General features: G+C 47.1%; 1 protein-coding gene across 1 annotated transcript in view; it reads right to left on the bottom strand.

Moving 5' to 3' along the window:
• Positions 1-12,216, bottom strand: part of LOC148219318 (olfactory receptor 14J1-like) — a 41,699-nt gene extending 29,483 nt beyond the window's left edge. The window contains exon 1 of the mRNA XM_088157724.1: positions 12,024-12,216. Coding sequence (XP_088013850.1) covers positions 12,024-12,216 — 193 coding nt within the window. The remainder of the gene's footprint in view (positions 1-12,023) is intronic.
• Positions 12,217-16,372: the final 4,156 nt, after the last annotated feature.

Genomic DNA, 16,372 nt, shown 5'->3' with positions numbered 1-16,372 from the left:
AATTGTTTGTGATGGTTGTAAGATACCCCTGAATGGTTTTGTCCCCGACCAGGGAGGGATCCATTGTCATGCCTTGGGGGTAAGGCAGTCCATGTAACATCTCATATGGTGAGATCCCAGTTTCAGAGTGGGGCTTGGTTCTTATATTTAACAGAGCTAAAGGAAGGCATCTGGTCCATGGTAATTTAGTTTCTATCATTAATTTAGTTAGTTGTTGTTTAATAGTTTGATTCATCCTCTCAACACGTCCAGAACTTTCAGGATGCCATGGGGTATGGTATTCCCAGGCAATTCCTAATGCTTGGCTTAAATTTTTAATTATTCTTGAGGTAAAATGAGTGCCCTGATCTGAATCAATAACTTGTACTAATCCAAATCTTGGAATAATGTGCTCCATCAGAATTTTGGCTACTGTTTGAGCTGTGGCTTGAGCCGCAGGAAATGCTTCTACCCACTGAGTCAACTGATCTCCTGTAACCAGCAGATATTTCCACCTGCCTACTTTAGGTAATTCAGTGAAATCAACTTGGATCTTTTCGAATGGCCGATAGGCTGTCCGACGACCTCCAGAGGGAGGACTCCTCAACACTTTTTTATTCACTTTTTGACATGTGAGACATCCTTGTGTAATCTGTTTTCCAATTTCAAATATTCCTATACACCCATAAAATTTTAAAAAGTGGTCACAAAGTGCTCTTGTGCCCCAGTGAGTTCTTCGATGTAAATTGTCCAGGATCTGTCGGGCTATAGGTTTTGGGACTATTTTTCTACCATCTGGTAGAATCCATTCTTCTTCCTTCATGGTTGCCCCTGGTCTCTTTATAGCTTCTATCTCTGTTAAAGAAAAGTATGGTGTTTCAGTTTGTGCTCCTGTCTCTTTAAAAGTCATAATTACACTGTTGTTTTCCCTTAAGGCAGCTCTTTTTGCTTCATCATCTGCCAAATTGTTTCCTCTTGTTTTAATGTCTCTCCCCCTCTGGTGTCCTTTTACGTGTACAACTGCTATCTTTTTTGGACCTTTTAAAGCCTCAAGTATTTCACTGACTAATCTTTGGTGTATTAATCCTTTCCCTTGAGTGTTTACAAATCCCCTTTCTTTCCAGATTTTTCCAAAGGTATGCACAATCCCATAAGCATACTTTGAGTCCGTGTATATGGTTCCCTCTCGATCTTTTAATAGCAACAATGCACGGAGTAATGCATAAAGTCCACAGGTTTGTGCTGACCAGGATGAGTTAAGAGGACCAGATTCTTTCACTTCTAATTGTTCTCCACTAATTATGGCATATCCAGATTTTCTTTTCCCACTTACTACTCGAGATGATCCATCAATAAATAATTTTTCTCCTGTTCGTAGTTCCTGTTCCCTTAAATCTGGACGTATTTTTGTTTGTAATTCTATAACTTCTATGCAATCATGTATTAATTTTTCCCCTGGGTCCCCGTACAGAAACTGCCCTGGGCTTTGTACATTTCTTACTTTCAATTCTAATTCTGGAGAGGTTATTAAAATAGCCTCATACTTTAATATTCGACTGTCTGTTAACCATTTTTCAGCCTTTTGAGCAAGAATTCCCCTTATGTTATGGGGAGTGTATACTTCTAGTGGTGCCCCAAAAGTTATTTTTCGGGCCTCTTCTACTAACAATGCTGTTGCTACCAGAGCTTGTAAACATGTTAGCCAGCCCTTGCTAACTGGATCAAGCAACTTAGAATAATATCCCACTGGCTTTCTGCTTCCTGCCCAATCCTGAGTCACTACTCCATAAGCTGTTTGATCAATTGTATTAACAAATAATTGAAATGGCCTGTCTAAATCAGGAAGGCTTAAAACAGGAGCTTGCAGAAGGGCTTCTTTAACTTGCTCAAAATTTTCTTGATCCTTTTCATTCCATTTCAAGTGATTTGTAGTCAATTTTTCATATAAGAATTTTACTTTCCCACTAAATCCCTCTATCCACTGTCTGCAATAGCCCAAAAGACCCAAAAACTGTCTTATTTATCTTTTAGTCCTTGGGGGTCCCATATTTAAAATTCCTGAAACCCTTTCAGGGTCTAATTTTTTTCTTCCTCTGCTGATCCAATGACCTAAATAACGTACTTCTGACTCCACAAATTGTAACTTTGACCTGGATATTTTTAACCCATTTTTTCCTAAAAAATTTAAAAGCTGGATAGTCCCTTTCCTAGTGTCTTCTTCAGTTTCTCCAGCTAATAACAAATCATCTCCATACTGTAACAACTTAATCCCTTTTGGTAACTCAAAAGACTTCAAGAGATCATCTAATGCTCTCCCAAAAAGGTTTGGTGACTCAGTGAAACCTTGGGGTATTACCGTCCACCTAAGCTGTTCTCTTCTGCCTGTGTCTGGGTCCTCCCACTCAAAGGCAAAATAGTCCTGGCTGCTCTCATCCAGAGGGCAAGTCCAAAAAGCATCTGTTAAATCCACTACATTATACCAAGTATAATGAGGGGCCAATTGGCTTAGTAAAGTACATGGATTGGCCACCACTGGAAAACGAGTAATGGTGCTTTGATTGACTGCCCTGAGATCCTGAACTGGTCGGTAACTGCCATCAGGCTTCTTTACCGGCACAATGGGGCTGTTATGTGCTGACATGCAAGGTTCTGATATCCCCTGGTGCCCCAAATTCTCAATTATTGCTTTCAATCCCCTCCGACTCTCTAGTGATATTGGATATTGTTTTACTCGAATGGGGATTTCTGGATTCTGAATTTCAATGCTTAGGGGCTGAATGTTTAACTTTCCCACTTCTCTGGAATACCACACTGTGTCACTAATCTCCTGATTATCTTTTTCAGTTAAATAATAAATGTTAAGTTGTCTTTCACAGGGCTTTATTTGAGTTCCCAGGGTTATTATTAAATCCCTTCCTAATAAATTGTTATCTGCCTCAGGTATTAGTAATAAATCATTCAACCCAAATCTTGTATCAGATTCTATTTGTACATCTTTAATTACGGGAACCTGAAAAACTCCCCCTTTAACCCCTATTACCAGGACACGCTCGCAGCTAACACTACAGCCTGGAGGCAGTTTTCTCACTGTGCACCTAGAAGCCCCTGTATCTACTAAAAATGTGATTTCTTCACTTTGAGGACCTACTTTTAATTTTATCAAAGACTCTTTTGATGTTTTGGTCCTCATTAAATAAATGAGCCCCTGATCCCCCTAATCCTCTCTAAACATCTTTTCATCCTGCTGCCTCTTTTTGCAGACTTTCAGCACATGTCCTTTTTGGTGACAATAGAAACAGATAGGACCTGTACTCTTGAAAACAGGACAAGAATTCTATACATTTCCTCTTTTGTGACAAGAAAAGCACATAGGTCTAGTGTCCTCTGAAGGAGGTCCTGATCTTTTCTTTTTATCCCTTCCTACTAGGTTCTTTGTGTTTGTGGTTGCTTGTGTTTCTTTAACTACTGCCATTAGGGTCCTGGCTTTTGTTTTTTGTTTTTCTTCATCTCCTCTAACATACACTTTTTGTGCTTCCCTTAACAACTTCTGAAGCCCCCTATCCTGCCAATCTTCCAATTTCTCCAGCTTCTTCCTGATGTCCCCCAAGGACTTGGCTACAAATTGTGTTTTTAACAGAACCTGCCCTGCTGGTGTATTGGGGTCTATGCCTGAGTACATTTGCAAATCCTTTCTTAATCTCTCTAACCATTCTGCTGGGGACTCATCTTTCCCTTGGTGCTCACTCAGAGCTTTTCCTATATTTTGTCCCCTGGGCACTGTTCCCCGAATTCCTTGGATAATCATCCACCTGAAATCCCTCATATTTTGCCTGTGTTCTGCCTCCTGATTATTCCAGTTTGGATCTGCCATAGGCCATTTCTGATCTCCCTGATCTGGCCCCTGATGATCTCTATTCCAAGCCTGTATTCCTGATTGTCTAATCATTTCTCTCTCTTCCACTCTAAACAAGATTCCTAAAATCACTCAGGTGTAAATATTCAGCCCGAAAAACGGATGTAGTCTCTCTGCTACTCCAATAGGATTTTCTAGAATCCTGCCCATTTCTTTCTTCAATTCCCTAAAGTCCCTAGTATTCTGGGGAACACTCATAACCAATAGGTCCCTGTCCTGGGGCCAGATTTGCCATTGGAACCTCTCTAAGAGGGTATAATCTATCTTCCCTTCCTGCTCCCTCAACCTCTTTTGTCACTTTCTTCCTCCTGTGCCCTTCTGCCTCTAGTTCTGTGTGCTACTGGCTCGTCCTGAATAGGGGGTGCATCAGGGACCAGGGGCTGGACAGGCTGGCCAGGCTGTCTGTATGGGGGTGGGAGGTGATCTAACGGGTCCCATGGCTTTATTTGGTCCCTTCTTGCTGCCTGTCCTTTAGTTTGCAAAGGGTATAACGAATAACCTTCTTTTTCTTGCCTTTGAACTACAAATTCACCCCCCTCCCCTTTTGGAAGCCACAAAGCAGCATATTCACTTTCTTCCTGGTTAAAAGGTTCTTTTGAATTCACATATAGATTTAAAACCTGAAAAATCCAATCTTCAAATGATCCAAACTCTGGCCAGTATAAATTATCTGCACGGATCTTTTCTTTTGTCCACTCATACAGTACTGTATCATTTTCTGCTTATTTTTTCTCTTTGGGATTCCCTTGTACCCCAGTATTGTAACACTATCCCCAGGGGGCTGTCCTGAGGAATCTCGCTCCCCTTCTGGGAAACCCCCTCTCAGTTCCCAGGCACACCGGGTTCTCGCGAATTTTTCTCACACTTCACAACCCCTGGGTGGGAGATTTTACTTTTCCTCTGACCCATCTCTGGCAGCAACATCTCCCTTGCTCTCTCTCACTCGTTCTGCAGTTCAACTCCTTCGCTTAATATACACTATCTCACTTCTTTTGCCAACCACTTGTTTCCCACCTAATTCCTTCTTTTCCTTTTATTCTCTCCCCAACTTCTCTTTCTGACTATTTTCCACAATCCTTTCTTAATTACGTACTGAAACTTCCATCTCTTATCCTCCCAACAGATAGTTGAACCTGACTCATTCACTCCCTTCTTAAATCACTCCTTCTGAGCATCAGCTCCCTTCTCAAAGACTTTTCTCGTGAGTTCTCGGGCTGGGACTTTCCCTCCCGCTCCCTCCCGGGGTATTCACTCGCTCTCCCCTTTCAGACCTTCCTCACTCACACACAAGCACACAGCCGCCCCCTTTACCCAACCCCGTGGTGCTCACACAGCCCCGTTTTCACACAGGGCTCTTGTGCACAAGACGTTTTACAGGCACCTTTCCCTTTCTGCCGGCATTCCCACAGGAGCCTTCTTCTGGCACAGCTCCTTGTAGCGAGCTTCTTTGGCTTATGCTTTATTTTAATTTGGAACTCCTTTCTCCAAGAGACCCTGGTCTAGCCTCGGGACCACCTTAACAACTGGTGGGGAGCTCCTTCCCAAACCCAGCCACTCTTCACTGGGACTGGAGTTCCCGGGTTTCGGCATCAAATTGTTATGAATGATGTTCTATTTTTCCAGTTTATCAAGCAACAAGATTAAATTTAATAGTAGATTTTTAATAGCAACAAAATGAATACAATCAAAGTATAGGTGATGACAATTAAAGTATTGGAGATGAATACAATCAAAGTGCATATATTTAAGAATATACAAAATTTGGCAGTAAGTAATTTAGTATAATTGAGGTTCGTATAAAGCATAAGCAAAACCGACCGGGGAGGGGCCCCCCTCCGACCGGGGGTACGGGGAGTGGCTCCCATTCCTCACGTACCAAAGCATCCAGGCTAACAATCCCACTTATATACTGTAGGCTACAGAAGTTTCTAGAAAGCTCCTCCTAGTTTCTATTCCTAAAATCTACATCACTATGTGTACAGTGCATGCTCTACTAATGGGTTAGGGGGTCTCTCATCCTTTTGAGGGTCTTATTTCCGATGAAGGCTCATCATCTTCCTCAGTGACTGAGGTGTGACCTGCAGGTAGCACAGGTGCACTATGTGACTGAGCAGATGTTTTCCATAACAAGATTTTAATTGAGTCCCATGCTTGGAATCATCCCATTTTGGCCCATTTCAAGGTTGAAACTTTCTATTTCTAGATGCTGCTTGTCAGACCTACGTCCTTCTACTATTCTTGTTTGACTTTCTTCCAACCTCCTTCTTTGACTCCCAACATCTGGAAGATGTCCTTTGTCCTGTCTCACCCATCTCCCCCCTCACTCTGTAACAATTGTCTTCTATTGATCTAAATACAATTTTGTTAATATAGTTACAATTTAATTAGCACTAATCACATTTATCACACTCCTCTCCTGGGCTGGGCCACCATGGCTGGGGCAGCGAGGCACAAAGGGGCCACGGAGCCACTGCCAGGGCTGACAGCAAGGCCAGGAACACACAAGGAATTGTTGAGCATGGCCTGTGCTGGGCAGGGCTGGCTGTGGCAAGGGCAGAGCTCAGCTGGCCTTGGTGGCTGCAGGAAAAGCCAAGCGCCCAAAGAGCCTCCACGGCTGTGTTGGAGAGCAAGGCTGGGGGAGGGAAATGCAGGGCTGCTGTGGGATGGGGAGGGGATTGAATTCCAGCAGACACATCAGCTTGCAAGGTGCTCTGCTGTTCCTCAGCTGCTCTCTGAGACATCCAATCCCAGCTTGGCACCTCAGGGCACTGGGGCCCTACAAGTGGCACTGCCTATCTATGGGCACATAAGTGATGGCTGCCTGGAAAGGGGCACTGGTTTTAATACTTGTCCATTTCATAATATACAAGCACATTCTGATTATCTGGGTCATTTGAGTACTTTTAACAAATGACAAAATTTTCCCACCAGGAACAGGAGTTTTCTGGATCTACTGGTTTTTTCTACTGATAGCAGGAAAAGAAATCCTGATCTTCCTGTCTACTTGTGTCACCAATATTCAGTCTATTATCTCCTCTTCCTCTTCCTTCAGGTGTTTCCATCTCTCCTGTTTAAATGGCCATGTCTAAGGACATCTCTTCACTAGACCAGCTGGATCTTTGTCCTTTCCATTGCTCCCAGATTTCTTCCTCCAGATGCTCTCTGGTCATTCAAGTGCCTCTCAACTGACTGCTTTCATGCTTTAAGCTGCAGGCAGTTGCTCAGTCTTTCAGAAGTTTAAGTAAATATCACATTAGTCAACGTCTTAATTGTGATTATATCTATCACAGAATTCCCTTTTCTTATGCCTTTGTCTAAGACTGTTCCTGTACAGAAGTCCCCTGGGGATGGTGGACATGTCAGATGCTGCTGGGACATCCCAGAGAGTGAGGGAGGAGTTGTGATGGTTATTAAACTGCATCATGTTCAACTTTTGTTTGTTGGCAAGAAACCTTTCTGTGCCTCTGAGTCTCCCCAGTCTCTGAGCCCAAAGGACACAAACCTGATGAGCTGTGGTTCCCACTGCAGTGGTGGCACTTGCACCTCCCTTCATACCCACAGCAGGGCTCCCTTGTCCCACAAAGTCCCTGGCAATGCAGGGATGACAAAATCGGGAAAGGCTGTGGGGATCAGGTGCAGGACAGAGACAGGGAGAAGAATGACTTTTGTATTTTATGGAGCTGTGCCTTCCCTTGGTTTTGTTTGCTGACAATAAATGGACATCCCTCTGTGTCTCAGGCAGCTCCTTCTCCAAGGAAAGCAGGTGGGAGTTGGTGCCAAGGAGCTGAAAGCTGCAGGCACAGCCTGGAGTGGAGGAAGCTCAGATTTGCACAAGGCTGCTCTGAGTGCCAGGCGTTGGATGGGTGAATTGTTGAGGTGGGGGTAGTGACAGAGTGTGATTGATTGTCAATCATAAAGAGTCTCGATTTTCATATCAATTAAAACTGCATGAGGAGGTACTAGGATTAAGTGACATTTGGAGATTCCATATATCAATTTATTAACAGTAAAAAGAAAAACTAAACAGGACCAAAAGTATTTTCTCATTGCCTTTGTAAGTAGAATATATTCAGTTTGAATACTTCTGAAATCTTTCTAATTAACCAAAAAGATTTGAAAACTTACATCAAAATATTTCCCATGGCTTGGCTTTTTAAGGTGTTCTGAATGTTAATGAGCCCTGGGGCACTGAATTACTGAACTGAAGAGTTGAAGGCTGAACAAGCCTCTGGAGCAGTAAAATCCAGCAGCAGCCTCGGAGTTGCTGAGGATGTCAGCAGCCCCCACTGGGGCCATCCCTGCCCAGAGACCGTGGGGGAATGGGCAGACAAGGAGAGTGTCCCTGGGGCTGGGGAAGCAGAACTCAGAGGCACCAGAGGGTCCAGGTGGAAATGGAATGTGGAATGTGGCTGTGAAAGCCCTGCCTGGGCTGTGCCAAACAGGACACACAAGCCCTGGCTCCCATCCCCCAAACAATTCTCTCAATGAGACATTTAAATGGAATTATAATTATTTGTGTATTCTGAGTTGGATGCACTGGAGAAAAACCAACAAGAGATTCTCAGGAGCTCAAAACAACCAAACAGGCTTTACTAGCAACTTCAGAAAATCAGAGAAACTTCAGCAAAAGGTTTAATATGACATTCAATCAAGAAAAAGCACTTCTCAAAGTATTAACTTGTCCCATTGTACTCCACAAATTCTAAGCCAGTTCAATTTTCAGTTACTCAAAATTTGCAAGAGGAGAAAATTAGAAGAAGGCACAGAAAATGGGAAAGACAGAAGATACAGAGAAGCACACACTGAGCTACCAACTCCTGGATTCCAGTGGCATTCAGACAGAAATTCCAAGAGGAGGTAGGGTGTGTTCAGCTTTAAATACCCTTTGGTCTTCCCCCAGGTTGGACTTGGAATCATTTGGTCACTCAGGAGCTGGGCTGGGGCTCCAGGAGTGGGTGTGGAGCATTGCCTTTGGTGTGCCAGGGACTGGCAGACAGTGCTGGGCTGGGATAGAGGCTCGGGGGGGACTGCCGTTACAGGGCAGTGCAGTGCTGGGGTTACAGGGCAGGGCAACTTCTTTTCTGCTGCCCCTTCTTCCCTCACACATGAAATATTTCAAGCAACAATGTTCTCCAGTCTCTCACAATAGGCAATGTTGGAGGTGGAATCCAATTCTAGCCATGGGCACCTGGCCCAGAAGGACAGTTCTTTTCCATGGGAATGAGAGCAGGGAGCCCCAGTGTTTCAGTAGCAGATGAGAAGAGACCCTCAACATGCCAAGGTCAGCTTGACCAGCCAGATGGCTCCCTGGAAGACCAAACCATCCAGAGCTGTTCTGTGTTCCCTTGGTTTCATTGGGGCCTGTAGTGGCACAATGGCTCCTTGATTACCAGAAGACCTTCAGTGTTACCAGGGTCCTTTGGACCAAGGGGCTTTGTGGTGGTGTCACAATGCAAATGTTCCTTTGGCTCCACAGTGTCTCAATGGACCATTGATTACAGGAGGCCCCTCTGTGTGACCCTGGAGCTTTGGTTCCATGCAGCCCTGCAGTGTCACAATGAGCCCTTGGGTCAATTGGGTTCCACAATGTCACAATTGCCCCAAGGTTCCATATAGCCCTGCAGTGTCACAAAGGCCTCTTGGTTTCACAAGGCCACACAGTATCACAATGGTCCTCTTGCATCTGTGGGGACCATCAGGTCACAATGGTCTCTCCATGGTTCCATGAGGTCTCACAGTGTCACAGTGCTTTGCTTATTCCATGGGGCTTCCTAGTGTCACAATGGACTCCATGATTCCATGGGACCCCTCAGGGTCACAATGGTCTCTCCACGGTTCCAGGAGGCTGTGAAGTGTCTGAATGGTCTCTCCATGGTTCTATGAGGCCTTGCAATGTCACAATGGACATTTGGCTCCATGGGGTCTCACAGTGTCACAATGTCACCCTTTGGTTCCATGACACCCCAAAGTGTCATAATGCTCTCCAGGGTTCCAGGAGGCCCCGTGGTGTCACAATGGGCCCTTGGTTTGATGGGATCTCAATGTCACAATGATCCAAACATTCCATGGAGCCACACTGCATCATAAAGGTCCCCTTGGCTCCATGATGCCCAGGAATGTCACAGTGGTCTCCATGATTCCATGAGGCCACAAAATGTCACAAAGTCCCCTTGGTTCCATCAGGCCCTGCAGGGTCACAGAGCTCCCTGTGCATCCTGAGGCCCCACTTCACCCAGCCCAGGCCATTGCCATGGTTCCAGCCACTCCCTGTATGATCCCAGTGACTCCCAGTCTCTCTCAGTACATCCCAGCTGATCCCAGCATGCTCCCAGTCTCTCCCACTTCCTCATAGTTGCTTCCAGCATGATTCTAGTTGCCCACAGCCACTCCAAGTCACCCTCAGTTCAATGCAAGTTGTTCCCAGTATATCCCAGTTGCCCTCAACATTGTTCAAACTGCCCTCAGCATGTTTCTGGTAACTCCAAGTATGATCCCAGTCCCCCTCAGTGTCATCCCAGTTCTACCCAGTGTGATCCCAGTTACACCCAGTCACTGCCAGTATGATCTCAGTGGCCTCAGTATAGACAAAGTCACTCCCAGTTGCTCCCCGTTGGCCCCAGCATGATTCCAGTTGTACCCAGTGTTATCCCCTCCAGTATCATTGCAGACACTCTCAGTATATCCCAGCTGCCCACAGCATGCTCATTCCCAGTCACCCCAGAATCCCCAGTATGGTTCCAGTTGCTCCCAGGATGATCTCACTCATTCCCAGTATATCCCAGTTACCTCCAGCATGCAACCATCATTCCCAGTTGTTCCCAGTAGCCCTCAGTGTGGTCCCAGTCAATCCCAGTATTTCCATGTCCGTGCTCCAGGTGCTGCTTCCAGCCCTGATCCATGGGGATGGGAATGTCCCGCTCCCTTCCCGGGGCAGGGTCAGACCTGAGCCAGGTGTGCAGGGCAGGACCTTGCCCTGAGCCCAAGCATTGTCCCACCTGCAGGATCTGCTTCCCCTCAGCCTCTTCCTCCTGCAGCCCCAAGCCCAGCTTGGTGCTGAACAAAGGGTTTGGGGCAGGCTCATGCCCTGGCGGGGGCTGTGCATCCCCTCTGCCCCCTCCCCAAATTCCCTCCAGGGGGCTGCAGGACCTGGGGCAGGAGCCCTGTGAAGAGGGAGAAGGGGGTGACACCAGGATGGGGGGGGTCACACACGGTCTGGGGGAGACACACATGGCCCCTGAGGACCTCCCCTCACCTTCTCCTACAGCACCAGGAGGATGAACCCCAACATGGCAACCCTAAATCCCAGAAGCATCTTGGGGTGTGGTGTCTGGTGGCAGCTTTCAGGGTGCTGGGGGAATCACAACTGCCCCAAAATCCCCTCCCAGCCCCACAGCCACTCCTGGATCCCCCAAACCACTACACAACTCCTGGCCACAGCAAACCCTCGACCACTCTCTGTAACATAAATATCCCCCAAAAAACAAAAAAAACCCTTCCCATCTTCCCCAACACCCACCCAGCTCACAACCCTTCCAGAAGGCCCCCAAAGCCCCTCCCAACACCACAAATGTCCCGAAGAACCACAAAAGCCTCTCTCAGTGCCCCCCAGGAGTCCCTAAAACCCCTCCCAGCCCCACCCGGAACTGACCAGGAGAGGTGGGGGACAGGAACATCCACAGTCCAGAGCAGCTCAGGCACTTCAGCAGGGATTTGGACACTTTGAGGGGGGCACCCCGGATGGGGAGACCCAGGCCAGAGACTGGGATAGACAACTGGAATTCCTGGAGAAAAGATGAGCTCAAATGGACACCTTCTGCTGGAAGAGCTACGAGATCATGGCCTTGGCTTAGGTGGTCCCAAAACACCCAAATCCTCTGAATATTCCCCTGAACGCTGAGCATGAACAAATTCATGCTCAAATCCCAGTAAAATGGTTCAGCTTTAGATGTCTTTGCTAAATTTCTCTATTTTTACCCCAATTCTGGGTGTTTAGATGGGATAAACAAGGACATTACTCAGGTAGGAAAGGATCAGCAAGATCCTCCAGCTTTGCTTGATGCCACCAGAAAAAACAAGTGGACAGAGCAGATGAGAATTTTTGGGCTGTATTAATTAATTACCAATTAATTACCAATGTTGATCAGAGTCCTGATGGATGTTCCTGCCCCTGGGTTCATCCAGGTGCCTATGGGGATACAGGAGGACGTGGAGAGCACCAGCCAGGTGTCTTCCCAACCTGGATCACAGGGAATTTGGGTCACCAGGGCTCTGCCCAACATGGATCCTCTGATGGGGTGATGGGTGTTGAGGTTGGAGATGCACATGAAGCTCTTCCCACAGGTGGGACACTCACAGGGCTTCCATTACCTGTGCCTCCACCGGTGTTTGGTCAAGTGAGAGCTCAGGGTAAATCTCTTCCCACACTCAGGACACTCATAAGGCCTCTCCCCAGCGTGGTTGCACCCGTGCCTGATGAGGGTGGAGTTGTGCTTGGAACCCTTCCCACAGTCAGGGCAGCGGAAGGGCCTCTCCTCTGTGTGAATCTGCTGGTGCAGGAGGAGATGGGAGCTGGTCTGAAACCTCTTCCCATATTTTTATGGCCTTAAAAGTAACAACTTAGCAAAAGAACAACATTTAGCAGCATTTAACTTAGCTTGTACCTCATGACTTAAACTTACTGACAGCCTGACTGACTCAGACACCCAAGGCACTCCAACCCCTCAGAGAGCAGCATTTCTGCCACATTTGCCAGGGCACAGGCACTCGTGTGTGCACACAGACAGAGAGAGTCAGTGCCAGGGAGCTGTGAGGAATTCCCCTGGAGGGCAGGGAAATGCTCCCTGTGGATGCTTTGGCATCTCCCCAGCAGTGAAGGGCTGAGCCTGAAGGAGTGGGGGATCAGCCCAGGCTCCCTGGTTGTTCGGGGATGCCCCGAGTGCAGCACACGGGAGAGTTCCCGGCTCAGAGAGGCCCCGCTCAGAGGGAGGTGCTGGCCCAGGAGAGCTCCAAGGGGCTCCTGTGGAGTGCTGTTTGTAGGTCCCCAAGAGAGGGGCTTTGGGCACAGCAATGTTTCATCCTGGCCACACTTGGCATCCACAGCTTTCTTTGGAAGGGTGAGAACAGGGATGTCGTGCCTGAGGGAACAAGAACAGTTCCAGGGCTGCTCCTAAAGGAACCAGGAGCTCGCTGGGCAGCAGCAGTGCCTGGGAGCAGACAGTGTTTGTGCTGAGCTCCAGAGGAGCTGAGCCCAGGGGCTGTTGGCCATGGCTGAGCCCCAGGGAGCATTTCTCAGCTGGCAGGGTGGGCTGAGAAGGGCAGGGGGGAATGCACCAGCACAGGGACCATGGAACCATTGTGACACTGAGGGGTCTCATGGAGTCTTGGAGACCACTGTGACATTCCTGGGCCTCATGGAGCCAAGGGGACCTTTATGATGCAGTGTGGCTCCATGGAATGTTTGGATCATTGTGACATTGAGATCCCATCAAACCAAGGGTCCATTGTGACACCGCGGGGCCTCCTGGAACCCTGGAGAGCATTATGACACTTTGGGGTATCATGGAACCAAAGGGTGACATTGTGACACTGTGAGACCCCATGGAGCCAAATGTCCATTGTGACATTGCAAGGCCTCATAGAACCATGGAGAGACCATTCAGACACTTCACAGCCTCCTGGAACCGTGGAGAGACCATTGTGACCCTGAGGGGTCCCATGGAATCATGGAGTCCATTGTGACACTAGGAAGCCCCATGGAATAAGCAAAGCACTGTGACACTGTGAGACCTCATGGAACCATGGAGAGACCATTGTGACCTGATGGTCCCCACAGATGCAAGAGGACCATTGTGATACTGTGTGGCCTTGTGAAACCAAGAGGCCTTTGTGACACTGCAGGGCTATATGGAAACAAAGGTCCATTGAGACATTGGGGGCCTCATGTCATCAGTGGTCCATTGTGACACTGTGGAGCCAAAGGAGACCATTTTGACAATGCAAACCTCATGGTCCAAAGGTCCATGGTGATAATGAAGGTCTTCTTGTAATCAAGGCACCATTGCGACACTGCAGGGCTCCATAAAACCAAGGGAACACAGAACAGCTCTGGCTGGTTTGGCCTCCAGGGAGTCACATGACTGGTCCAGCTGACCTTGGCATGTTGAGGGTCTCTTCTCATCTGCTACTGAAACACTGGGGCTTTGTGCTTTCCTTCCTATGGAAAAGAACTGCCTTTCTCCTCCAGGCACCCATGGCCAGAATTGGGATTTCACTGCCAAATTTCCTTATATCCAGCGATTGTTCCCATAGGAATATTGCCAGAACAAGTCTGGCAGGCAGTGGTTTCACCAGGGTCATCTCTCATCTGTCTCCAAAACCCTGGGGAAGGCTCTGTGCTTCCCTTCCTATGGGAATGAACTGTCCTTCTTCTCCAGCCACCCATGGCCGAGATTGGGATTTCACCTCTAAAATTCCCTACATTCAAAGACTGCTCCCAGACAAAATCTGCCATTATTGACAAGTCTGGCTGGTCTTGGCCTAGTGAGGCTCTCACCTGCTTTCCAAACACTGAGGCTCTGTGCTTTCCTTCCTATGAAAAAGAGCTGTCTTTCTTGGCCAGCGGCCCATGACCAGAATTGGGATTCCACCTCCAACATTGCCTGTCGTGAAAAAGATTGTTGGCTCACAATATTCCATGTATGGGGGAGGAAGGGGCAGGTGCAGCCTTGCCCTGCCCTGTTACCCCAGCACTGCACTGCCCTGTAACCCCTGAGCCTCTATCCCAGCCCAGCAGTGTCTGCCAGTCCCTGGCACACCAAAGGCAATGCTCCACACCCACCCCTGGAGCCCCAGCCCAGCTCCTGAGGGACCAAATGACTGAAAGTCCCACCTGGGGGAAGGGCCCAGGAAGACCAAGGATGTATTTAAGGCTGAACACAGGTCAAGGACACAGGTTGACCCTACCTCCTCTTGGAATTTCTGTCTGAACACTGCTGGAATCCAGGAGTTGATACCTGTGTATGTGCTTCTCTGTGTCATTTTTGTCTTTCTCTCTTTCTTTCTTTCTTTCTTTCTTTCTTTCTTTCTTTCTTTCTTTCTTTCTTTCTTTCTTTCTTTCTTTCTTTCTTTCTTTCTTTCTTTCTTTCTTTCTTTCTTTCTTTCTTTCTTTCTTTCTTTCTTTCTTTCTTTCTTTCTTTCTTTCTTTCTTTCTTTCTTTCTTTCTTTCTTTCTTTCTTTCTTTCTTTCTTTCTTTCTTTCTTTCTTTCTTTCTTTCTTTCTTTCTTTCTTCCTTCCTTCCTTCCTTCCTTCCTTCCTTCCTTCCTTCCTTCCTTCCTTCCTTCCTTCCTTCCTTCCTTCCTTCCTTCCTTCCTTCCTTCCTTCCTTCCTTCCTTCCTTCCTTCCTTCCTTCCTTCCTTCCTTCCTTCCTTCCTTCCTTCCTTCCTTCCTTCCTTCCTTCCTTCCTTCCTTCCTTCCTTCCTTCCTTCCTTCCTTCCTTCCTTCCTTCCTTCCTTCCTTCCTTCCTTCCTTTCTATTTTTGGCCTCTTGCAACGTTTGAGTAACTTAAAATTAAAGAGGCCTAGAGTTTGTGAAGTAAAATTCTCAAAGTTAAGGCTTTGAGAAGTGGTTTGTTTTGTTGACTGAATATCATATTAAACCTTTTGTCCAAGTTTCTCTGATTTTCTAAAGTTGCTAACAAAGGCTATTCTGTTGCTTCGAGCTCCTGAGATTGGTATTTCTCCAGTGCTTCTAACTCAGAGTACACAAATAATAATTCCTCTTAAATGTCTTGTTGTGAGAGGTTTTTGGGGGATGGGACTCAGGGCTTCTCTGTCCTGCTTGGCACAGCCCAGGCAGGGCTTTCACAGCCACATTCCACATTCCATTTCCACCTGGACCCGCTGGTGCCTCTGAGTTCTGCTTCCCCAGCCCCAGGGACACTCTCCTTGTCTGCCCATTCCCCCACGGTCTCTGGGCAGGGATGGCCTCAGTGGGGGCTGCTGACATCCTCAGCAACTCCGAGGCTGCTGCTGAATTTGACTTCTCCAGAGGCTTGTTCAGCCTTCAGCTCTTCAGTTCAGGAATTCAGTGCCCCAGGGCTCATTAACATTCAGAAAACCTTAATAAGCCAAGCCTCCGGGAATAATTTATGTCTTTTACTCTTCTATGGTTAATTAAATTGATTTCAGAAGTATATTCAAAGTGAATAAACTATGTTACCAGTACAAGGAGAAAAGAATTCTTTGTTGAGCCTTGTTTATATTTTCCTGTTTATACACTGATATCAGCAATCTCGAATTGATATTGAACCCCAACCCCTCATCATGCAATCTGAATAGAAATGAAAATCAAGACCCTTTATGGCTGACAATCAGTCACACTCTGTCCCTACCCCCACCCCACCATTTCTCCATCCAAGCCCTGGCACTCAGAGCAGCCTTGTGCAAATCCAAGCTCCCTACCCCCCAGGCTGTGCCTGCAGCT

Source organism: Sturnus vulgaris, unplaced genomic scaffold, assembly GCF_052056855.1.
Source record: "Sturnus vulgaris isolate bStuVul1 unplaced genomic scaffold, bStuVul1.hap1 Scaffold_155, whole genome shotgun sequence".
Taxonomy (NCBI): domain Eukaryota; kingdom Metazoa; phylum Chordata; class Aves; order Passeriformes; family Sturnidae; genus Sturnus; species Sturnus vulgaris.
The sequence above is the reverse complement of the archived record's forward strand: the minus strand, read 5'-3'. Positions and strand labels throughout refer to the sequence as shown.